At 42.2% G+C, this 25704-nt stretch overlaps 3 protein-coding genes across 3 annotated transcripts; 1 reads left to right on the top strand and 2 right to left on the bottom strand.

Moving 5' to 3' along the window:
• Positions 1 to 495: 495 nt before the first annotated feature.
• On the bottom strand, positions 496 to 10789 carry slc25a1b (slc25a1 solute carrier family 25 member 1b). Its single transcript, XM_083670157.1, has 9 exons — positions 10477 to 10789; positions 5901 to 6008; positions 5047 to 5146; positions 4454 to 4592; positions 4015 to 4099; positions 3551 to 3655; positions 3154 to 3269; positions 2961 to 3034; positions 496 to 2553 (listed from the first exon to the last, which is right to left on the bottom strand). Exons 1-9 carry the CDS (start codon positions 10589 to 10591, stop codon positions 2439 to 2441), a joined length of 957 nt encoding a protein of 318 aa, XP_083526283.1. The 5' UTR covers positions 10592 to 10789; the 3' UTR covers positions 496 to 2438.
• A 496-nt stretch (positions 10790 to 11285) lies between these two features.
• Positions 11286 to 20071, top strand: LOC310804466 (non-selective voltage-gated ion channel VDAC2). Its single transcript, XM_083669714.1, has 9 exons — positions 11286 to 11405; positions 13048 to 13119; positions 15165 to 15214; positions 16346 to 16498; positions 16633 to 16685; positions 16970 to 17191; positions 17419 to 17569; positions 18139 to 18196; positions 18431 to 20071. Exons 2-9 carry the CDS (start codon positions 13053 to 13055, stop codon positions 18520 to 18522), a joined length of 846 nt encoding a protein of 281 aa, XP_083525840.1. The 5' UTR covers positions 11286 to 11405; positions 13048 to 13052; the 3' UTR covers positions 18523 to 20071.
• Positions 20072 to 20158: 87 nt separating this feature from the next.
• On the bottom strand, positions 20159 to 25425 carry tor4aa (torsin family 4, member Aa). Its single transcript, XM_083669713.1, has 3 exons — positions 25286 to 25425; positions 21690 to 22130; positions 20159 to 21577 (listed from the first exon to the last, which is right to left on the bottom strand). Exons 2-3 carry the CDS (start codon positions 22128 to 22130, stop codon positions 20723 to 20725), a joined length of 1296 nt encoding a protein of 431 aa, XP_083525839.1. The 5' UTR covers positions 25286 to 25425; the 3' UTR covers positions 20159 to 20722.
• Positions 25426 to 25704: the final 279 nt, after the last annotated feature.

Below are 25704 nucleotides of genomic sequence, written 5' to 3' on the forward strand. Positions count from 1 at the left end.
TTCGATATCTAAGTTTCACTGTAATAGTGTGCTGAAAACCAGAAAAAGTGAGATTAACACATGAACACTCAATTTTAATTGTTCCAGTTATCGCCATGCTTTATTGACTTTATTGACTCTATTGCTTAAATACAGGATTAAACAATATAGTCTTTAGGCACTTAGCATTGTGTCACTCACAAACACATCTTTATACCTGGCACCTGCTGGGACCTAGTCTTCCCATTGTGTGCACACCCATATACATACTGTACATGTATTGTGCACACCTAAAACATGGACAGCAATAAAAGAACACACTGTATCTCTCTGTTCCAGACAACGTATATGATTAATCATGCCAAAACGGCTGTGTATTCACAATCAGGCCTAGAAAATGTATGTGTTTTGTATTCCCCTATGTTACATAAATTAATGTAAGACCCTTAATGTGAAGCATTATGAAAAGGTTTCTGGTAGGATTTGTTAGATATTCAAGATATAAACAGTAGACACTTTAGAAGCAATTACAAATGTTTGATTATTATTACATCTTATGTTGTACACATTATTGGTTTAATGTGCAATCACAATCCAAGTTAATATCTCTTTTCATAAAATACATTCAGCAATAGCAATTTGTTAATGTTCATGATGATCTTTAAATTAAACATGCCAACAGATCTTGTTGAAGAATGCATCAAATTCCATGTCTGACTTTGAACCATCATTTTGAGGCAATTGTATAATTTTATGAGAAAGGCTAGTCATCACAACATGAATGAGATGTAGCAAATTAACTCAGGTGTCAAAGGGCAGATATGATCATCTAGAATCCCCCAAAAATAAACGTAGCAAAATTAGTAAATTAGTAGGAAGGCCATTTTAGTTAATCATAAAACAAATCTCTTCCAAAACATAAATCTGAAATAACATTGTGTCCTTTCCCCAAACCCAACCACCATCACCTTGAAAACATGGAATCAACAATTGTAAATCAAAGGCATTTCTCATCAGCTTTGTAACTGTAAAACAATATTACAGAGCAAAATCCTGTTCAATTGAATAACTCAAGACTGTATTTAAATTGCACAATTGTCTGATATTCTATAAAGTCAACTACCTGCAGATTATGTTTGGCACTAAATATCTCAGCAAAGGCCCCATTTCACTATACCATTTATATAAAATTACCCTTAAAACATTTTTTATTAAGGGTTACGGTATGCCAGTGAGGAAGAACTCACACATCAGACGACATTCAACTATTAAAACATTTAACAATGGGAATTAGTCACACTAATGACTTTATGATAGATTTCTAAAACAATCATAAAATACATTGCAGGCACTTTCATAAAACATTAAACCAAAACCATAATCATTGTCATAATAGATATTTCATATTTTCTACTATTGCAATTGGAAAGCAAATCCTGCTAACCACAATCACCTCCAACTTAGTCACTTTTTTTCATGGAATTAACTTAAAACGTTTTGGTGAATGAGTTTATAACAGTACATGTTCATACTTGAATTTGACTCAGCGTCACTAAAACCATGATTATTACTTAGCTAAATACCACAAATATATCTCTGAATATAATTATCTAAGGCATTGTGTTTTTAATTGCACTTGGTTATCTAAATCAGAAAAAAAACATTTGAGACCTGCATATAACTGTGAAATAACACATGACTGACATCTGAACAAAGATTTCTGCCATACTGCTATAAAACCCATACACGTCTCTGTTATTACTGCCCCAAACTGCCCCAAATGTCTGACTCAAACCATCTCCTAAGAGCTAGTATGTTAAAACAAGTCTTTGGAGTTAAGAGCCTCTGTGATCCTCCTCTTCCCTAATTTTCAAGTATTTTTGGTCACATTTTATTGGGTTATGAGAAATGTTTTCTCTTTGATTAAGTCAAGTATGTTAACATAAAACATGTTAAAACATGTTAATAGCCATAAGTGAACTCTGAAGCACTGTTGGTAGAAAGACACTTGTCTGTGTTGACACAGTCTTCCTCGCCTGAACGGCTGTTTGTGGTTGCTGGTTCATGCCTGTCATTTGACATGTATGAAACAACAACCATTAACAGCTGTGCGGGCTAACAGTGTTTCAATATTCCAGGCAAGCAGGCCTAGTCCTAAAGCAACCCCTCACTCCCTTCCCTATGCCCTTATTTACTCCTCCTTATTAATTTTAAGAGGAGTGGTTGAGTACAAGCAATAAGATATAATATTTTCCCAAGCCCTCTACTACTGCCAATATTGCTTACACCTATCATGGTTGTGTTTCATTCCAAAAAGGAACAACATTCTAGATCTGTGAGGAGGTAGTCATTGAGGACCTAGGGGTAGGGCTGGAGGGATTGGTTTGGGATTGGGCCATGGCTGTGATGTCACAGTCCTGGCTGTCTGTGGTCAGTTGGTCATCATGGTGACACCGGTCTCAGTCAGTCTTCCAGACCTTATTGAGAACCTTCACCACCTCCTCATAAATGATGAAGACTATGGCCACGTCCATACACACACGGCCCAGACGAGGCACTGTGCCCTTGTAGAACCTGGAGAGGAGGAGAGGGGATAGAGGAACCATTATCATTATGATCATCTGTATCAATATGTGCAGTCTGGTGACACTGTATGTACAGTATGTAGTCTTACAGGTTTCCTGTATACTGTTGAGAGTACATTATGCTCTTGTGCCCTCGACAATGCCTTCAAGGGCATTATTAACTCTGAGGGTATTATTAACGTTGGATTGTATGGTACAGTACATAACACATATTCCATTTAATGGATGATGAGCACAGAAGCCTAACCAAGCTAATATTGCCCCTAACCAAGTTACTGTTTGTTGTTGGTTGCAATGGTGAATGTTTTTTTGTAAATCTACATGCCTGGTAAAACTGAACAAAAAATGTTAAGGTTGCATCAACTGTGTATGTATAGAAATACTTCATGTACTTACGCTTTAGGTCCTTCATGCTTCATGATCTTGACAGCACAGTCCAAAGTGCTTTTGTACTTGTGAGCCTCCAGACCCTGTGAAAGGAGATACAGACTAGTAATAACAGAACATCCATCAAACATGAACAGAGCAGAGATACATCATCCAAGATAATGTACATTTCTGTATCAAGGTTAATCTGACTCTGTCCTACCTGCATCCTGGTCTTGATGACGTCCAGAGGGGTGTTTCCAAACACGCTGGCAGCTCCAGCAAAAGCTCCAAACATTCCAGTGACTAGAGGGTTAATGGCCTTGTTGGGATCATCTCCTGGGTGATGAAAAGAGAGCAGAGTGGTCAGACTCTCCAGTCTGGTCTATGTGCTTGTACATCATTGCTGAGTCATAGTTATAATCACTGCACACAGACAGAGACAGAGACAGAGACAGAGACAGAGACACAGACACAGACACAGACAGAGACAGAGACAGAGACAGAGACAGAGACAGAGACAGAGACACAGACACAGACAGAGACAGAGACAGAGACAGAGACAGAGACACAGACACAGACACAGACAGAGACAGAGACAGAGACACACACACACACACCTTTGTACCAGTTCCTTAATGAGGTCATGACGTAGAAGCGGATGGCCTGGTTGGAGCCTTGCTTCAGTACTGTGGCTGTTAGGCCCTGATACGTCCCCTTCAGTCCTGAAAAGATATCAATAATGAGAGACCTCAACAACCATCCAATAACCTTCCAACAACCATCCGTTATCCATCCAACAACCCTCTGACAATTCTATAGTTCATTCATACATGGGGCAATTTGAGAGAGACAGTGAGAGAGAGACCCCATGCCCAGCCTACCGGAGAGCTATGTTAAGTTTCCACCATATTCATCACACTTATTTAATATTTTAATCTATGAGGGGCCATCAAATAGGGATAAATAGCCATCGTAGGGAGGGGAGTTCCATCTGCTAAAAGCTAAGTAATTGTAATTCATTGTGTGGAATAAAAGACCAGCAGGTGTCAGTAAATGAACACAAAATCCTTCCCTTCCTTACCTTGTGTTCGGACTATCTCCCTCACACCATGGAAGAATCCCCTGTACTTTGGGTTTGCTGACGTCTGATCATGGATAAACTTCACCTGAAATGGCAGGGCAAGACAGAGTTAAACATATGGGTTATGGTAATATACAAATGCTCACAGGAAAACTGGATAGGCTGATGGCATACAAACAAACTTGAAACATTCATGCATAGCTTGAGTATCACTGCAAATAACGCATACACATAATAGAGAATTGCACAAGGATGTACGTTTTATGTGCATTTCACAAGTTAGGATGCTGTTGTCATTTTATGTATTTGCTTATAAAACAGTTTTCAAGTGTCTTAACCAAGGAGTTCTATCCAAATATGTACAGGTTCACCACTGTGTTTTAAGCACTTTAATTTCCTGCTTGAAACATTCCTTCTCTCATTATGATTGTGGGCCCACCTTGACAGTCTCCATGGGACAGACCACCAGCACGGCTTCTGCCACTCCGGCCCCCAGACCACAGACGAGCCCCCGCATGCTGTCCAGCTTACCGTTCTCATCACGCATCTTATTGCTGAGGAACTCAAACACTCCAAACCTGGCAGAGAAAGAAAAAGCAGAGATTTGGACATTAAGAAATTAAGAAAATGAAATATATTTTATTGGCAGTATACTGTCTGTGTGTGTGTGTGTGTGTGTGTGTGTGTGTGTGTGTATATTACCTGTGGTGTACTGGCTGTGGTAGAGTTTGACTAGTACAGTCTGATATTTGGCAGCGTTGGACATGTGCATTGCCTAACAGCCTCCCAAAGAAGAAAGCCAAGCAGCTTGCAAGATATTGTTCTGTGACAACTGTTACGGGAAGCTTTGCTATGTGGTGAAGACGGTGTTACCTGTATCCATGACTATCTGTATGACCTTTGTTATATTTTGGGTTCTTTGATGTAATGTCTCTCTGTGAACCCAAATAAAGTATTTTCAAATGTGTGTGTGTGTGTGTGTGTGTGTGTGTGTGTGTGTGTGTGTGTGTGTGTGTGTGTGTGTGTGTGTACCTGACGGCTGCTTTGGGGATGGAGCCATAGACCAGTGAGCTGAGGCCTGTATACAGTCCTTTCACCCCATGACTGTTCACTGTCTGCTTTACACAGTCACCTACAGGAGAGGAAGAGGGAGATCTTCAAAGTTGCACCCTTTTATTTAATTAGTGGACAGTCTTATTCAGAACAGTGCATTCTAGTGGGAAAGCTGAAAAAAAACAACAGTCACACCCGGGTGAAATAATTAGCTAACCTTTGTTAGCTAGTAACAGTGACAGGGTTAGTGACACTGCAGCATTAGTGAACTTTCAGTGCTGAGTACCACACAAACATGTTGTTTCAGGGGGGCTCCATGCCAAAGTCCAGTGACTCTGAGCACACAGACAACACCAGGCTGAGTACGTGTGACACACACACACACACACACACACACACACACACACACACACACACACACACACACACACACACACACACACACACTTAAGTGTAGCTAGACTGGGAGCTCTGAAGTTATCAGGAAAACGGTGGTACTAATGGCCGATGTGGATCTACTGTTCTACACACACATACTCAAGTTGGACCACTAGGGAGTTCTCAATTATTGTAGCATTGAAAAGCAAAGCTTCTCATTCTGCTGTGAAAGACCAACTATGTTATTGGTATAGCTAACCATGTGACCAACCTGACCAGGAAAAACTTGAGGCCATTCATAGGTTATATAGGCTGGCCCTACTTGTCCATCAGGTAGTAGGTGTATTAGGTGACGATAACAATGATCTTGAAATGTTCTTATTCAGCAGGCTGATGGTGACTGCGACGATGAAGTGTCCGAGTTTAGGCACTGCTGCTGGAGCAGATATACCCACCGATGCCTTTGTATTTCGGAGGGTTGGCCTTCTCATCCAGCTGTAATTGAGTTTTCACATACTCTGTAGGGAAGGTGATGCAGATCTCTATGCCTCCTGCGATCCCACCTGGAATGACAAAAGAGAGGCCGTCAGTCACAGACCTCTCACTAACACACACGTGCACACACAAACCTGAATTCTCTGACATCCACTGCACATGGCAAGCTTTCTTTTTTTTTTTACGTACGTTTATTCATGTTTACCTATGTTTATCTGCAGGGCCTGTGTTCCCAGCACCACAAAGTGAGACAGGATGGTGGTGTGTTTTTTTTTTTTTTTTTACATTTCTTTCTATTCATACATTTTCCAGAGGGGGGCAGTATACAGAAAAAAGCCACAGAGCACAACCATCCAGTTAATTATATTCCATATTCTGATGATATCTCTTGTTTGGGCTTGGTTGGAGAAGAGCCAGATGAAGTCTTATTTGAAACTAAGCCTTGTTCAGACTGGGACAATTTTACATGACAATCATCATCACAAATATTCATCTCTATCAACTGGAACGAAGAACATTAATTCAATTTAATTTCAAACTATTTGAAAAATGTGTTTATGCTCAATAGTGTAAAAGACCAGCATGTCCAAATCTTTTTCTCATCTAAACTGCCTGGTTCCACCTTAAGAGCCAATAGCACACATCTGCAGTTGAACAGCAAACAGAAAGGAGGCATCTGATTGGCTGGGCTGGGCTCCGTGTGATTCTGCCCACAGAATACTCCCCTCCTGTTCCAACTCAGGGGGTGTGTACCTATAACACATTCAGTGAAAAGGCCATATTCACTCACTGACACAGACTCAGTGATAAGACTCTAAACCTAAACCTTGAATAAAAAAACATGGAAACCATTGATTTTGCTTATTAGTCCAGAAATAGGTTTATTCTAATTCTCTGAAACTTCCCCATAGATTTTGGCAGACAATGGGCCGGTTTCACAGACAAGGTTTAAAGCAAGTCCTGGACTAATTCACACTTTCAATGGCAAATTGCCACTGAGGATGCTTTTTAGTCTAGGACTAGGCTTAAGCCTTGTCTGTGAAACCGGCCCTATATCCTTCATGTTTCTTGACAATAAACAGCCTAATTTGTATCTTGACTAATGCGTGTGAACACGGTGTCTCTGGTGGAAAGAACACTGACCCTACACCAGTGCATAAGAAAATGTCTCCCTTTCTTCAAACCCCAGCCCCGTGCTAAATTTCAAAAGAGCATTATGTTGATGCTTTGAACTCCAGCAGGCATGCGTTTCACAGCAAAATCATGCAGTGGAGTCCCACACAGAAATGCATTCTGTATATAGACACACATGCAGGCCTTCTAGAACAATCAATGTAGGTTGAGGTTGCCCCTTGACACTGAATTTCTCAAATCTGATCTTTGATCTGTGCCTAAGAACAACTGTTCACTGAATTCACTCTTCACACACATCTGGGATCAATGAGTTCCCATGGATAAAAACATGTCTTACCAATCAGCCAATTATGAAATTGTGTAAGTATTTTCTTTGCCTACAACAGTCCCACATAATTTACTTTTCTTCTCAAGAATATATGACTCCTCAACATTGACGGAAATCTTCTGATAAGTTTTCAGTAAATGCAGAGGGCTCATAAAAGAGATTGCATTAAGAGCTGTAGCCATTGTTGTCTTGACACACCCTAACATTCCTTTGTTTACAAAATGGCTTTAGGCTGTCTGCAAGTATACAAACCAATAACGCCTTTATTAAACCTTTATTACTTCCTTATCTTGGAATTCAGGTTCTCCAATTAGCCCACAATATGAAATAGTGGAGTGACCATTGATCTATATCTAGATAACGGGGAGAGGCGTGTGAGAGGAGGAGTGTAACCAGTTTGTCAAGTCTTCAACAGAACAAACAAGCCTTGCAAGATCGGTAGGGTGTTTAGATGTGTCTCGAGGCACATTACAGACTTATTCCCGCTGGGACCATACATACTGAAAAATGTAGGCGCTGACTGCAATGTAAGTCGCTTTGGATAAAAGCATCAGCTAAATGGCATATATTATTATCTTATATGATCTCTCAAGTGGAAAGGAAACAGTTGGAAAAGGAATGACGTGCTTAATGGAATAGCAGCCTCTACCGCACTGGTGTCAAGGAAAAGATTAACCAGAGAACCAGTTAAAGGCAATTGTCAATATATTAATAATATACTATTATTCATAGTAACACTATTGACAAAAGTAAGGCCAATGCTCCCAAGGCTCCCTAGTCACTAGCTAGTAATCTAGTTCCTTCCTGCATACAAACTACACAGACGCTTATAGACTAAACCTTTTGTACACACTTTTATTTGTACTACTTGTTATGTTTCTCTCTTAAACCAGTCTTGCTCAACAAGGAACAGGTGTGTACTGTAGGTGAGCAGCAGTTAAACAATCAGTTAAAATACAAATCCTGTATCTGATTGTTGTTCACTCACTGCTACTCTATGAGCATGAATTTTGCTTGCTTGCTTTTTCCTTTGTGAGTGTGTGTATGGTGTGTATGGGGGGGGGGGGGTTGCTAGTGTATGTGTCATACACAATCAGCTGACTGACTGGTAGTAGTAGTAGTCAACATGTTAAATAAGAAAGCACATTTAGGTTCACAAATCATTTATAATCTATCTGCCTACTGAGCCATGCCACCAACCTCACTGCTACAGTAAGAGCACAGTATATTTCTAGCATAGTAGGGTAGGAACTGAACAACTTGTCCCTCCAGATCCCCCCCCCCCCCCCCCCCCCCAGTTTGCCCCTGACCCTAATCTGAGCTTGTAACGGTCTACACATCTGCAGTGTGTGCTCCCGGGATATCAATAGTATGTCTTTTGTGCTGTGTCATCATGACTCATGGAATGAAGCACACACCACTGCAAGTCTTAGTCAGCCCCATGCCCAGCACTCACATCAGTACCCCTGGGTACAGTATCACTACAAAACAGCAGCACCTTGACCTCTGGGGGAACTTGAAAACATTCCAACTGCCCTTTGGTATTTGGTTTGTAACAATCTTATTGCTGGATAATACAGATACAAATTCAAATAGTTTGTAAATGTGTCTCTTTTCCTTCCCAATAGCATGATTCTTACATAGAATAACTCCCTTTCGATACAGTATTAAACTTAGCAGGCCTGTTTGTGGTTCACTATCCCTTTCCTGATTACCTCTTGAAATTACAATCTACCAATTGACTATTGACCCTTAACTCATATACATACAGTAGCCATAGATACCCAGCTATCCATTAACCATCCTCTATGTTTGCACCAAACCTTCCATAACTATAGAAATGTCATTTGGATTTCTACAAGCTGTGTAACTTGCAACTTGGAATTCTAAATTTCCAAACTGATTTGCCAAACTCTGTATTCTACTCATTCCATTGCTCAACTAAAGTCCAGCCCCCAGCTGTCCTGTGAGTGCCATTCTAATCATCATTCATTAGCCACATTAATTACGCTTTACTGTGCCAAGGCAGAAGGTCCTTGAGCCAGATCATGTGACAGGCAATTATCTGAGAGAAGGGCCACTACATATATCGAATTAACCCTGTACATGCCAGGGCTGAAGGCTGGAGTGAGGGCCCTTGGTTACATCATACAGAGCTCTCTCACACATATACAAATTCTCTTATTCCTTCTGTCACCCTCTTTTTTTCTTTCTCTCCCTCCACTTCTCTCAGACACGCACACGCACACACACTTTGAGGCGAAAGCTCAAAGGGCAAATTCAAAGCATGCAGCATGCCTACCTAGTTCTGAATGATGATAGGAGAGGAACGTGGTTGGGGTCAAATTTGAACACAGTGTGCTTTTATTTGTGACTTATATGCTTATAATAGCTTATGCAAAGATATTTGTTCTTGCAGTAAAACTAGCAATTCATGTATTCAACCATTCATTTTCACAATCTCTTAAAGTAAAACTCCTAGCACTCTGGACAGGCTTCAGGAACATTCCTCTGTCGCTGTTCCACCATTCATGAAGGCAGGACATGCCCTGAGGGGGTAACTTGTAACTTTGTCACCACCATCGACCCCTCGCCTCCATCCCACATCCACCAGTCACAAAAACGAGGGGAAGAACCTTGCAATATCGCATGCCAAAGCAGATACTTGCCTCAATCGGTGTTATAGGGGAGGTTTATACTTGCCTCAATCGGTGTTATCGAGGAGGTTTTTCCTGCCAAGAATATCACATTAGACTATCGAACGCTATTCAAAGTTGCTTGGTTTCACTAGTTGGACTAAATGCATACATTTAGTCATGAGTAGTTCCCATGTAAATAGCTCTCATATAAAAGCTTCCTCTTCCATAGGTATAAGGAGCATTAGTAAGCCTAGTAGAGGCAATCATGTGGTGAAATGTTCTACTACAATGTTACTGACGTAAAAGTAACAACAAGCCCTCCAGCTGCAACAGTGAGAGTCGTGTTGTAACTTTTGTAGCAAGGAAGGGTAAGGGCGCTAAGGGTAATTGCTCAATGGAGATAAACTTAAATATAGCTTTAAAAAAAGTCCTTACCTGCTAGAATAGCTTTGCCAGGGTGGGTTAATTTGGGTTTACCCGATGGAGCTGCAGCGGCTGCCAAACAGTGGGGTCTGTGAAAGGGGCTTACGAATGTAGGATTCCCAGACATATTTGCACCAATCGCGTAAAAACTATGTAACTAGTTCTCTCTGCGATATTCGTTCTCCCTCCCCTTCATCCGTTGTGCACTTCAGTGCGTTGCACACTAACTACAGTGGGATCACGGATAAGGGCTATGTTGACCATTGGACTTAGAACAGCAGGTTGCCTCTATTCTGCACTTTTGACAGGCGAAGTTTCCTCGCCTATCCAGTTGCCAATCGTATCGGCCTATAGTGGCCAGCTCTTTCAGGGCGGGGCGCATGATTGTTTTCTTCTCCACGTAGAAGCGCCACATATCCCACAAACATATTTCAACCAATTAAGGTGGAACGGAGCCCACCAAATATTGGGCTCAGAGGCCTTTGCTCTTTGCTCTTGGCAATTACAATTGCAATTAACAATTATTAGGCTATTATTCATCTTTTTTTAAGGTTTATTTTTTTTTGCATTTTCAAGGCAGTTAGCATACACACATGGCAATTCGCAGACACACATAGCAGTTTGCTGGTTTTGCATTAGGCCTGCTTATTGTTAAAAGTAATTGAATCTTTGAATGATTCAACAGCCTACCAATTGGCAAATCATGACATGGACAGAGACATTCCTTACAGTTGAATGGGTAAGGGCACATTTTCATTTTGCAGCAGTCATCCCCCAACATGAAACTGCGCATGCTTATTCTGTCTCCTTCACTGTGCCCTATCCCTTGTCAGGCAATGCTAGCTAGCAGTTGTATGCTAACTGTCATCAGAGTGAAGGAAAGAACAGAGAAGCGACGCTTTGCAGATCCTCCGCTCTCATCTCTTCACAACAGAAAATCGGTATGAACAATATTGCGCGCTATTATTTTAGTAATATACAGCATTTGTTACTATAATGCTATTCAGATGCATTAGATAAACATGGAAATAAAATGCATGGAAATAAAATGCATAGCTAGTACTCAAGGTTAGCCACTGCACCAACACATTACCTAGCACACTAGCCTGCTACTAGCAGAGCACCCTACAGACGTAATGGTAGATAGCTGGCTAATGTCGTTACCAAGCTAAACCAGCTAGCAAATGTTACATAATGCTGATTAATACTGCGTGTTGTCATCATGTGTGGGGTTTCTTTTAAAGACGATACCGGTTTCTAAGTTATCAATGCCTGGGCATAATACATATTTCTAGATGTTAGCTTTAGCACGCTGGTTTAGCTAGAGTTAGCTAGCTAGCTAAATTGGGGGGATATTTGGCTTGAGATTAGCTAGCTAGTAGCTTGCTAAATAGCCTAGCTAGTTCAACTGATAACACATTTACCACAAGATGAATTTCTGCTAGATACGGTTAGTACACCACAACAGCAGCCTTCACCATTTACCCTTTAGTTCTTGAGTATTCTTGCAAAACAAAATCGTTTGTATAACTATATGTAACTGTCTTCATAGATGATGAGATGCCATTTTAGCATGCTTGCTAAAGTAGCCCGTTTCTCGCAAGCAAGCCCAACTACCACTTCCAAGACTCTCAATCCTATCTGCTATCCTTTGTCTGGGATGGACGGTGCACACAACATGTCACTCAGCCACTCTATTATTCAAACTGTATAACAATATAAATGCACTTGCACTTTTGCTAAAATATTAGCAGCAATGGATTTGTGATTGAGAGCACTTGCACCACCACCCTTTGTGTTTCACTATCAGTTTCAGTCAAAGTCATTAGGCCTACCGGGCAGCTAACATTACTTTGCGTACTGCTAAACTGCAAGCTAAAGTAATCACAGAAATCATGGAGTGGATTAGCTAGCTAACCTCCAATACTTTAATTACCATTGTCAATTTAACACTAAATTATGAATACAAATTAGGCTTAAAAAAAACAATTGTTGTAATAGTGGGCTACAACGTCTAGTCTAGGCCTAATTGATAAATTATTTTCACAAAGAATAAAGCAAAAGTGGTGGCATTTTAAAAGGTGGGTTAAAATCATTCCAAATTGATGGTTTTTGCTGCAGTTGGACATTTTTACTACATTATTTTTGTGTGTATCGTTTTGTCACATTGGTTGGGCAATCAAGGCTATAGGCTAATCCTGTGATCCAATTTCTTTGATGTTTGCAGGTGTATTGTGGCTTGCTGGTATAGACCCAGTAGAGGCTGCCTGGAGAGAACAATCTGTTCCCTTCAGCTGCCCTGCTGGGAGACCAGTCACATGACTACTGATAAGACACTACATCCCATGTTGCCTGAGATATGCAACTGAATGTGTTATGTAGAATGATATACATGCTTCTTTCTCATATAGAATAGGGTCCAGAGAATTTTGCCAGCTCAAGGCCATATAGCCTACTGTATAATACTGTACAATTTCTATTGCAGATTTTACAGAATAAGCCTGTGATCAATGTTACCTAAACATAGCTAAGTTGAGCTTATTGACCGTATTGACCTGTCTGTGTTCTCTTCTCATCTCTCAGACGTGATGGCTGTTCCTCCTTCATACTCAGACCTGGGCAAGGCTGCCAAGGACATCTTCAGCAAAGGATATGGTGAGTAACTACCCCACTGAGAAAATTAGAAGAAAATGAGACATTTCCCAGAGTAATGATTTTGCATCACACATCCTAATTCACCCCCTTGCTCTTGTGACTAAATAATTTCAAATGAGGTGTGCTCAGTTGGATAAATTGTTCAGAAGTTCAAATTACAGATGTACACTGTTTGTTTTATCATAAAGCTATATGCTCGACTGTTACCTCTGAATAAGCCAATGAGATTCATAAAAATGTAGTTGGATGGCTACATTTGTTGTAAGAAAGCAAAGCAAACCATAACAAGTGTAATTCATAAACCAATTGTCATTCGTAAGTCTGTTTGACGACATAGCTGCATGTATTTTATGAGATTGTACACAGTGCATTCGGAAAGTATTCAAACCTCTTAATTTTTTCCACATTTTGCTATGTTACAGCCTTATTCTAAAATGGATTAAATTCATTTTTCCCCTCATCAATCTACACACAATACCCCATAATGACAAAGCCAAAACAGATTTTTAGAAATGTCTGCTCATTTATTAAAAATAAAAAAACGGATCACATTTACATAAGTATTCAGACCCTTTAACTCTGTACTTTGTTGAAGCACCTTTGGCAGCAATTACAGCCTCAAGTTTTCTTGTGTATGACGCTACAAGCTTGGCACACCTGTATTTGGAGAGTTTCTCCCATTCTTCTCAGCTGATCAAGTTCTGAATGGGGAGCATCAGTGCACAGCTATTTTCAGGTCTCTCCAGAGATGTTCGATCGGGTTCAAGTCAGGGCTCTGGCTGGGCCACTCAAGGACATTCAGAGACTTGTCCCGAAGCCACTCCTGCATTGTCTTGGCTGTGTGCTTAGGGTCGTTGTCTTGTTGGAAGGCAAACCTTCGCGCTAGTCTGAGAACCTGCTCCAGAGTGCTCAGGACTTCATCAAGGTTCTCTCTGTACTTTGCTCTGTTCATCTTTCCCTCGATCCTGACTAGTCTCCCAGTCCCTGCTGCTGAAAAACATCCCCACAATATGATGCTGCCACCACCATACTTCACCGTAGGGATGGTATTGGCCAGGTGATGAGCGGTGCCTGGTTTCCTCCAGACGTGACGCTTGGCATTCAGGCCAAAGAGTTCAATCATGATTTCATGAGACCAGAGAATCTTGTTTCTCATGGTCTGAGAGTCCTTTAGGTGCCTTTTCGCAAACTCCAAGCGGGCTGTCATGTGCTTTTTACTGAGAAGTGGCTTCCGTCTGGCCACTCTACCATAAAGGCCTGATTGGTGGAGTGCTGCAGAGACGGTTGTCCTTCTGGAGGTTCTCCCATCTCCACAGAGGAACTCTGGAGCTCTGTCAGAGTGACCATTGGGTCCTTGGTCACCTCCCTGACGATGGCCCTTCTCCCCCTATTGCTCAGTTTGGCCGGGCGGCCAGCTCTAGGAAGAGTCTTGGTGGTTCCAAACTTCTTCCATTTAAGAATGATGGAGGCTACTGTGTTCTTGGGGATCTTCAATACTGTAGACATTTTTTTTGGACCCATCCCCAGATCTGTGCCATGGCACAATCCTGTCTCGGAGGTCTACAGACAATTCTTTCAACCTCATGGCCTGGTTTTTGCTCTGACATGCACTGTTAACTGTGGGACCTTTATATAGAGAGGTTTGTGCCGTTCCAAATCATGTCCAATCAATTGAATTTACCACAGATGGACTCCAATCAAGTCGTACAAACATCTCAAGGATGATCAATGGAAACAGGATGCACCTGAGCTCGATTTCGACTGTCATAGCAAAGGGTCTGAATACTTATGTAAATGTGATTTCAGTTTTACATTTTTTAATAAATTAGCAAACAGTTCTAAAAACCTGTTTTCGCTTTGTCGTTATGGGGTATTATGTGTAGATTGATGAGAAAAAAAAATGAATTGAATCCTGGAAAATGTGGAAAAAGTGAAGGGGTCTGAATACTTTCGGAATGCACTGTAAGTCTGCTGAACTAGCCATTAGATCATGTGTAGATATGTCATAGCTAGATGCTCACATTTGATATGAATCCCACCCCCAGGCTTTGGTATTGTCAAGCTGGACCTGAAGACTAAGTCGCAGAGCGGAGTGGTGAGTCTTACCTACATACCTGTCTACCTGTTCCCCCCCCTCCTCTGCCTTCCCTGTGCTCTCTCTCTCTCTCGCTCTCACTCTTTTCATTCCACAGCTTATAATACTTAATGACTCTGAGCTTGAAGGTTTTCAGGTTGATGGGTGCTGCTGTTGCTGGCTCTGCCTTGCTCTATGCTTCAGTATAGAGAGACATGATGGGCCTCTGCGTGTGTGTGAGTGGCCTGTCTGTCTCTCTATCTGCCTCTCCTAACCCCTGCTTTGTCTCCATGTTGCTGCCTCCTGGACTGCTCTCTCTCTGTTTTAGATGGTAAGACTTGGTCCCAGAGCTAACAGCTCACTCTCGTATGTGTGCTTGCTTGGGAGATGAATTCATTACAGCTTCATTCATTACACGTTTTATTTTCCATCCTCTTAATGTCCAGCAGCTGCATTTGTTTGTTTTTCATCATTGTTGCTCTGTTGTCTCTCGTGTCTCTAGCCGGTTAATTTCACAGTAATTATTTTCCATAGTGCCCTGTTGATTTTACTATTATGTCTTATTTCATTTGTCAACTAATTTCATTATTTTAAGGTCTCATCCATGTATATTGATTGTCCAGATTAATTCACTGTTACTGCTGTGCTGCACCAACCTGGTGACTCTCTGTCCATATGACCACTTTTCGTTATGTCTAATTAATTTGTTTTTTACTATTGTTTTAATTCTCTACCTATTTCACTGATATTGTTTGTCATGCCATTTACTGCCATATGGCCCAATCCTGTCATCCTCCCTACCATCAGAATGTATCCCCCCCCCCCGTTCACCCTCCTAATGCAGCATCCCTCACCTCCTCATCTGTCTTTCTTCTCTGCCCAATGCACCTTTCTTTTCATCCTTTTGTCTGCAATTAGTTTTTTGTCTCTATTCATTAATCATTCAATTTATCCTCTTTGGCAGCTAGCACAATTCTGCTCTTTTCAAATATCTGCTCTTAAAAAAAGTCACTCACCCTCTCTCTCTCTCTGCCATGATCCCAATCTTTCTTTTTTCCCCCCCCTTTTTTTTCTTTTAATTTTTTTTTTTTAACCTCAACCTTTCACCGCTCTTAACTTGACTTGCTCTCTCTCTCACCCCATCTCTGTTAGGAGTTCAACACATCTGGCTCCAGCAACACTGACACAGGAAAGGCTGCCGGAAACCTCGAGACCAAGTACAAGATGAAGGAGCTGGGCCTCAGCTTCAACCAGAAGTGGAATACAGACAACACACTCGCTACTGAAGTCACTGTGGAGGACCAGGTGTGTGTGTGTGTCTCTGTCCAGAGCCACATGCTAGTTCACAGTTCATTAGCAGAGGAATTTTGTTTCATAGTGGCTACATAGCTAGCAGGTTGTTACCATGCATCTGAGCATGTGTGCTATTTCCCCCACAGCTGGCACAGGGACTGAAGGTGGCTTTGGATACATCATTTGTACCAAACACAGGGTGAGTCTAAACACATTAATTGTTTGCCACCTGTTACAATGTTTCATATAGATTATAGCCATCAAAGTATATTTCCTACTTGGGAATGTCTTTTTCTCACACAGCAATAAATGATTTGAACCCCAATGGTCATTTTGGGTTTAGATCTGAAATTAATTCAAAAGCGTTTTCTGTTAGCATCTACTATTGACTTGATGTTTGTCCATGTTATGTTGTGTCATCAAGGTTTGGTGCCTATTCCAAATAATTGAGAATAAAAACACTTATGTTCTGTTCCCCCTCAGCAAGAAGAGTGGCAAGCTGAAGACCGGCTACAAGCGTGACTTCATCAACATGGGCTGTGACATCGACTTCGAAGGTCCTATCATCCACGCAGCTGCGGTGCTGGGCTACGAGGGCTGGCTGGCCGGCTACCAGATGGCCTTCGACACGGCCAAGTCCAAACTGGCCCAGAACAACTTTGCTCTGGGATACAAGGCCGGGGACTTCCAGCTGCATACCAACGTGTGAGTACCTGTTGCCACAGAGAATGGAGCCGATGCAGATATGAAGGTGATGGGAGCATGGTTATCACTCCTCTGAGAGCGGATACAGCATAGGTTAACATCATTACTGGACACTTTTGTTAGCGTAAATGCCAATGGGAAATGTCACTATTTATATTGCTTGAGCCTTCACAGAATGTAACTGTGTCTCTAACTTGTTGTCTGTCTGTCTCACTCTCTCTCTTCAGTAATGATGGTACTGAGTTCGGAGGTTCTATCTACCAGAAGGTGAATGACCAGCTGGAGACAGCAGTCACTCTGGCCTGGACGGCCGGCAGCAACAACACTCGCTTTGGCATCGCCGCCAAATATGCACTGGACAAGGACGCATCCCTGTCTGTGAGTACTTCACATACCACATAACCAAATAACAGTTGGACTAGAATGCTCTTAAATGACAAACAAATAGCTCATATACTTTCATAAAAATTTGGCCAAATAAAATTTGGGTTAGAGTCCCAAATAAAGATTTGGGTAACTAAGGTATTTGGGTTAGAGTCCCAAACACCCGGGGAACAGGTATTCTAAGGTAAAGAAAACTAAATTGCTGCTATTAATTGCACTCTGACCCAAAAATGGACTGTGACTTTTATTGTTTTTTATGTCTTTTTTAAATTTATTTTTTAATTTGTTATACTCTTTCCTTTTTATCTATTTTATGTAAAGCACTTTGAATTGCCTCTGTGTATGAAATGTGCTATATAAATAAACTTGCCTCGCCTTGCCTTATCATTGTCATGTAGAGCCTATCTAGCTACATTTGCCCAGTTCTCTTTCGGTATCCAATACTCACAGATGTGTGTTCTTCCTGCCCCTGTCTCTAAACTGTGTGTTCTCCCTGCCCCTGTCTCTAAACTGTGTGTTCTCCCTGCCCCCGTCTCTAAACTGTGTGTTGTCCTCCCCTGCAGGCCAAAGTGAACAACGCCAGCCTGATTGGAGTAGGCTACACTCAGAGCCTCAGGCCAGGTAAGAATTTACAAGGTTTGGCTTCTCATTAGCTATTCATAACATTACCATCTGCTATCATAACCTGCTAAGTAAATCCCCATGGATTGATTGCAACATGCAGGCATGTTGATGGCTATTTATCATAAGATTAATGCTACAAAGTAAGCCAGTGGTCCACATGTGTGCAGATGTGTTTTTTGATTGCTCTTTTGCAACTCCTGTAATTGTCCACTCTTGTCTCTGGTTGTTTAGGTGTGAAGGTCACTCTCTCAGCGCTGATCGATGGGAAGAACTTCAACACTGGTGGACATAAAGTTGGGATGGGCTTCGAGCTTGAGGCATAAAGGGAGAAAAAGAACCACCAATGAAGAGAAGAGCCCAGTACCAATCACTCCCTCCCCCCCCCCCACACACACGCGCACACAGTACACTCCCCCTGCCAACCCCACACACACACACTTACTTGCCTAGCTATGCCCACTATTGTGTAGCCCCCCTCCCTCCCATCTCTCTCGCTCACACCAAGGGGGCCCTTACACGTTTTGGCAGTAATAGTCAGAATGAATGAGGTATGAATGCAGAGAGTCTTTTGGTTTAAATATGTCATAAGGCATCCTGTTTGAAGGGAGTGTTTAAGTCTGAAAAGTGCAAGGGCAAGTACAGGAGATGGATACTGTATTGCCCCTTTAAACTGACATTGTACAGGGCGGCTGCGGCTAAGATTCATGTTATGACAGATTCCTGAAGTGACACTTTGTTATCTATGTAGTTCTTAGTAAACATGTAACTCATTTATGATTCTATATTCCCCTGCCTCCTGAAAGCATGTCTGAATGATACCCCTGGATGAAGAGCCACCACGGGCGATAGTAAGCATTTTGGAAGTCTGTTCTCTTGGTTAAGAAAAGAGTGCTCTGTCTGTCTAGTTTTCTTTTGTATTTGGTTGAAGTATGAAACATTGTTTTCTTTGGTTGTGTTGTGATCATTTGTGGGTCATGGTTTGAAGTGAACCAGGTGTGATATATTCAGTGCTTTTTACTTATTTGGAGATGTACAAGATGTAAAAGTACTTTTCCCGTTTTCACCTGTGTGTAAGACATTCAGTTACTGGCAGTTACAGACTGAAGGGAGCCCAGGAGGTTAACGTTTCACTGGATCAAACATTTCACATCTACAGACTGCTGTTACTGCAAAAGAGAAAGGGTCTGAGGAGGGTTCTCCAATACTGTATATGAATAGAGAAGGACATTGTTACAAACAACTGTAGAAAGGGACAATTGTGTTACAAGCATTGTCCTCTCTTTGTGGTCTTTCCTTTGTGACCCACCCAACTGTAAAAGACAGCAGGAAGGTGAAAGCAATATAGTGGAATCTTCCAGTAGGCTAGGTAGGTGGCATTTCTACAATGTTGCTTTCATCTATCCAGTCATTTCAGAACAGTGATCACATGTAAAGAAAAAAAGACACCATATGAACGTATCTTCAGTCAGATTTCGTTGTACAGGGGTTCCACATTGTCTGCTCTTCCTCAGAGTTCTTGAATGAGAATCATGCGGTTTTGGAACTGCATCTGGTGTCAATGGTTGATTCTAATCAATCAGCACTCTCCCTTCCGGCCCTGATCTCTGTAATTAATATACATATTTTCACACTCATACAGTCATAAACACTTGATGGAATAATGTAAGAGGCTGTTGTGTACACACAACTCTCCCATCTCCCTTTTGGTCATTTACCATGCATTGATATGTTTGTTTCCTTTCTGTTTGTTGTCATGATGATTCTGAAAGTCATTGCTTTTGTGCATTTGGACACAGTACCTCATTTTTTTCCAACTACAAATAATGGAATTCTAATAATAAAAACAATGTCTTCATGATGGTGTCATAATGAGTTAGTAATTTTGTTTCCAAATAATCTGTCTGGCTTTAACAGTGATATAGTATTGAAGGTCATTTAAAAGTTGAAGGACGCATCATCGTCTGAAGGCATTATTTAGTTTAATGAATGTGTTTATAGACAGAATCAATGCTGTTTGTTTCTGTTACAATACTTTGTTATGACATGGGAGAATACACAGTGATGTTTTCTCATTACGTATTCACCCAGAGCATGACTCCTCACTGTGCTCTCAACAGATGTCCAGGACAGGATGTTGCCTTTATCGTTTCATCTAACAAGATAACCAGGAAGTCCTTAGATATGTGAACCTCCTTAGAGACCATTTCTCTCAACAGAGGTTCACAAATCTAATGACTTCCTGGTTATTTTGTTAGGCGAGTAGATATATAATGACTAGTCAATACAATGGCTTCTCTTGGGGCCCTACACACAAATCTGAGTAGTATTTCCCCTCTTTCCTCATTTGGGGAAATATTCTTACACTTCAGAAGCTCTGTCCTTTCTCAAATGTGTGTCTCAAGCTTCACAGGTTGGCCATAAGATAACTCAAGATAAACCAGCACAGAAATGTTTGGGATCCACTCCCTCAGGAGTATTGGCTGTTCTCAGGGGCTCTCTTCCAAACATGCCTTTGAGAGGGTTTCACAACAGGTTGACCTTAGCCACCACTTGTTTACATCCAGTTTGGGCGTACTCACGCCCCCCTACAGCAGGGTAGTACTCAATCTCTCCCGCCAGACGCTCAATGTTGGTACGGTCCGGGTAGAACCCCTCCCGAGACATTTCATCCAGGAAGCACTCCATTATGTGACCTTTCTCTAATAGGGTCAAGGGTAAGAGGTCAGCCTCAACCCATAGTGGGTGGAGCTTCTCCAGAGTTTTGCGCAATACAGGGGTCAATTCCTTTACCAGGTTATCATGCCACCCAGCTGCAGCTGTCAGAGAGACACTTGAGGAATTGTGCAGCAGGTGTTTTGTGATATGGGTGTGGCCCATGTTGCTAAGGAAAATGTAAACAGCGTTCAAGTACTCATTGGAGTGCCTCGTGCGTACAAGGATCCTCAGTGCGTCCATGATCTCACTGTGCATGTGCTCGCTCTCATCGAAGATGAAGAGCGGGATCTTCTCCTCTTCCTCAGCACGTATCACTGTCTCAGAGACCAAAATCGATAAGGCACGGGCACAGCGCCAGGCGTCAGCCTCCAGCGGGCAGTGGTGAAGCACAAAGTACTGGAGCACCAGCGGCTCCCCCACCACTGAGCGAAAGTGCCCAGCCAGGAGCCTCCCCAGATGGCTCTTCCCCACGCCACTGGGGCCGTGTAGAGAGAGGACTAGGGGCTTACTATGGACGTACGTAGACAGGTAGTCCCTTAGGTGGGCCAGAAGGGCCTCTACTGCTCCCTGTTGACCAAACACCTCCCTGCTCAGTGTCTTCTCCAAACCCTCCAAGTCATACTTCAGAACATGGTCATCCAGATTTTCTATGGCATTGTACACCTGCAGGGGCGTGGGGAGCAGAGACAGATAGGGGGAAGAGAAGAAGAGAGATTAGAATTATAGTAATGCTATAATATTGATAATCATGCCAATCCTACATCCTACACCTTACCTGGAGGAAGAGGATGGAGCAGAGGAGATAGAGGCAGTTCTTGGCACGGCTGTGTTCCCGTGTAGGCGGGGCCCTACGCCCTCCTCCACTGGGAAACATCACTCGAGACCTCCTCTTCCGCTTCTTCTTCTTCTGAGGAGCGGAGAAGGAGGGTGACAGGTAGGTGGTTGGGGTCAGCCCGTCGAAGGTGAAGATTTTGGGGCTGGTGCGCGAGGGGGCCCCTGTTAGACCTCCTCCCAGCCCTCCTGCCATATCCACACGGCGTTTCTTCATGGCCTGATACTTCTGTCGGATCCGAATAACTGCTCGCAGAGAGGAGGAGAACTGGGAGAAACTGGGAGCTGTCGTTCCCCTTGTCTCTCCATCTGTCTCGCCTTCTCCCTCCATCTCTCCTTCAGTCTGAGACCCTGATAGCCTGTTGAAGATGCCCTGGTCGCCCATCTGAGAGAGAGAGAGAGAGAGAAAGACAGACATCATAGTCAGTGTAAGTTACTGGGCAGCCAGTTTGACCGTCCTTAAACTTTCCACTTTCGTCACCAGCCATCTGTTGCTCATATCATGATGACAAAGCAGGAGGGACACACTCAGTAATACCTCCAGATAGTGCTTAACAAAGACATGAGAACCAAATTATATAGTAAATCTTTGGCAAACAATTCAATTCAGAATATTGCAAGTATTATGAATCTTTCATGACCAAGTACTGCTCTGCAAATGATCGTATCTGCAGTGCTAGTGTGGGTGACACTCACTTAACACTTTATTAGGAATACTGTACTAATACTGTGTAGGGCCTCCCTTAGCTCTCAAAACAGCCTCAATTCTTTGTGGCATTGATCCCACAAGCTGTTGGAAACATTCCTTTGAGATTGTGGTTCATGATCACATGATTGCATCACGCAATTCCTGCAGATTTTTCAGGTGCACTTTCAAGCTGTGAATCTCCCGTTCTACCACATCCCAAAAGTGTTCTATTGGATTCAGATCTGGTGACTGGGAAGGCCACTGAAGAACACTGGACTCATTGTCATGTTAATGAAACCAGTTTGAGACGACTTTTGCTTTGTGACATGGTGCATTATCATGCTGGAAGTAGCCATTAGAAGATGGGTAAATTGTGGCCACGAAGGGATGCACATGGTCAGCAACAATACTCAAATAAGCTGTGGCATTCAAGCGATGATTGATTGGTATTAATGGGCCCAAAGTGTGCCAAGAAAACATTCCCCACACCATTACACCACCTCCACCATGAGAAGGTGTACAGGTGTTCCTACTAAAGTGTTTGGTGAGTGTACAAATCAAGCTGGGATATTGCAACTAACCATTGTGTAATTTTTTCTGACCACATGTTGCTGTGCAAGCGCTTGTAGCGTGTGTGTGTGTGAGCGAGCTACACGGACTACCCTAAGTAATTTCCTCATTTCTGATAGGAAAGCCAAACAGCCTTCAGTGAGCTTACAGGAAGTAAGAATTGAATTACACGTTTTACGACTGGTACATTTTTTGTGATCTATGGAGATATTTTATTTGTTCACAACCATTAGTGGCAGATGTAGGTTACCCCTGACAGAAACAGTTGCCCTTTCCATGTAGTTGAGGCAGGAGTCTGAGAAAATTTAATTTCTTCAATTATTCCAGGCAAGCCCAAATTTTTAACACAGACCTGATAAGAAGTCTAGACACTTGAACACACAATTCATACACTCACACCAACATATTACATTTCTTTTCAGCATACCAACATAAACAAATATGTTACTACTTAAGGAATGCATTTGTTTGCAAGGGCCAAGGATTGACTAAACAAGACTATGACAACAAAACATTACATCAACTCATTAGCAAAGGTGGGGCTCACATGTTTTTTCCATGACAAACGTTTTGGCTGAAACTGGAAAGAGTGAACCCCTCAGAAACAAAGGCATTAATGCATGTTGTTAACGCTTTGTGAGCAACACCTTTAACTTGTGGGAGTGATTATAGCCTGGCCTTTTCCAGGTGAAGCCCCACTATTATCAGTGTTATCATGCATGACTCAGACTCCTATTTTCACCCAACAGCGTTATGGTCTACAGACACTCATAACTATTTTGATAAGAGAAAGTATGTATTTCTAGCTACTAATTGTCATGTCAGTCTGGTTTCTTTAAGCCTTTACCTGCTTGTATTATAGCCCTCAGGTGAGTAAATTACAGATCTCTATCTGAGAGAGGAGTGAACATACACTTTGTTGTGGCATGCAGGAGCTGTTCTGGACTATTCCAGCCCTGGGCCTTCAGCTCCCATTTGGGAGTTCCCATCTCATAAACCTTCTGAAGCAGAAGAGTAATCAGATAACACCCACAAGGGGACCATGATTCAGCAGTGGAGTACAGTAGGGATATGGATCTACACTCATGTTTTGCATTTCTCCCCCTAATGGTTAAGATTAGGATTTGGGGTGGGTAGTCCTGATCCTAGATATGAGGCAACATACACAGAGCCCCAGCCAGGTCTCTGATCTTACCTACTGCAGAGTCTCTGGCAAACATTCAATAACTCATTCACATTTATCTTGACACGAGTCTCACTCACAAGTACGTCTAGGCATGGCAAGCAAACAAGCTTACAAAGAGTGGAATTATGACTATCCAGTATCCAAACATTAAATAGGACCTGGACCATGGACCTGCAGATAAAAGGATTAAATACACCACACTATCCTGCAGGTAAAGTGATATCACTGCTGAATCATTTTCCCTCCTCACATGTAGTGACCTGACAGGCAGGCTGCATTCCAGGCATTCTAGTGCCTTTCCTCACATTCTAGACTCTCTCTGTCTTTTAGACCCCCTCAACTCTTTGCTGACTCCATTTCCTTCCTGGAAACTGTCTGGGTTTTGCCTGCAGACACGCACACACGTCTAAAAGATAGGATGCTTAAGTAAGCAGTAGAGGTTCCGGTCAAGTAAAGGTTCTGGTCAATCAAGACTAAAACCTCATGCCACCTGAACAGTTTCTTCCCCATGGCAGTGGGGCTCACAACCAAGCCCCCTGCCTCTCTCTGCCCCCCCACCCCACCCACCCACCCTGTGACACAAACAATGCACTGACAGTGTAATTTAAAATTATTTAACATTATTCTAATTTATAATGTACATGCCCCACAACCATTTCACAGCCTCTAGCCTCATTGCCATTTACTCTCTATTTTGTAAATTACTTGTCAATATTTGCTATTTGTTTTTTATGTCCATGCACCAACCTCACCAAGTCAATTTCCTGTATGTGCAAATATACTTGGCCAAATAAAAGAATTCTGATTCTGATTCTGATTAGAGAAAACTCCAGCAAGCAACTTTGAGTTAACTGTTTCCCCCCACCCCTATGTAAGATCAACATTTTTAGTGTGAAAAAAGAAAACTAATCTAATTCTCAGAGATTGAAGTTCTCTCCTTGTGTAAGTGTGAAATAGTTGTGAGAGTGAGTGAATCTGGACAGAAGCCTGAGACCACAGCTGCACATACCACTCACCCTGCAAGCAGAGAAAAAAAGAAGAGAGGACAGGACAGGGGGAAATGCAGGAGGAAATGCAGGGGAACCAGTCTGCTTACCTTGCCTGTTGGTAACTGAACCTTCAAGACTGAGAGTCCTTCCCTAGGCTCGGCCCATGGTGTCTGTGTGGAGGGAAGGTGTCGGTAAAGCAGATACTTCAATGGAACCCCTTATCACCAGAGACTGAACTGGTTTCAGATCGACTGCAACTGAAATAGAACCCTTCCTTCAGTCTCTCTATGTTACCCTCCCCATTCCTGCTTCTAACATCTGTAGACTCCTCCTCCTCCTTCCTCTTTCTCTCTTTCCCTCTCTCTCCACACAATCACTCTATTGCCCCCTCAGTCTTCCATGTCACCCATTCATGTTGTTCAGTAGAGTGTGGAAATGGAGCCAGTTTTCTGTCCTACTAATAATCATCTAAATGCCTGCATGCATTAGTGTATCAGCTTGTATATTTTGTAGGTACTTTAGTCAG

The sequence above is a fragment of the Argentina silus genome (genome assembly GCF_951799395.1).
Source record: "Argentina silus genome assembly, chromosome: 5".
In the NCBI taxonomy this organism is placed as follows: Eukaryota; Metazoa; Chordata; class Actinopteri; order Argentiniformes; family Argentinidae; genus Argentina; species Argentina silus.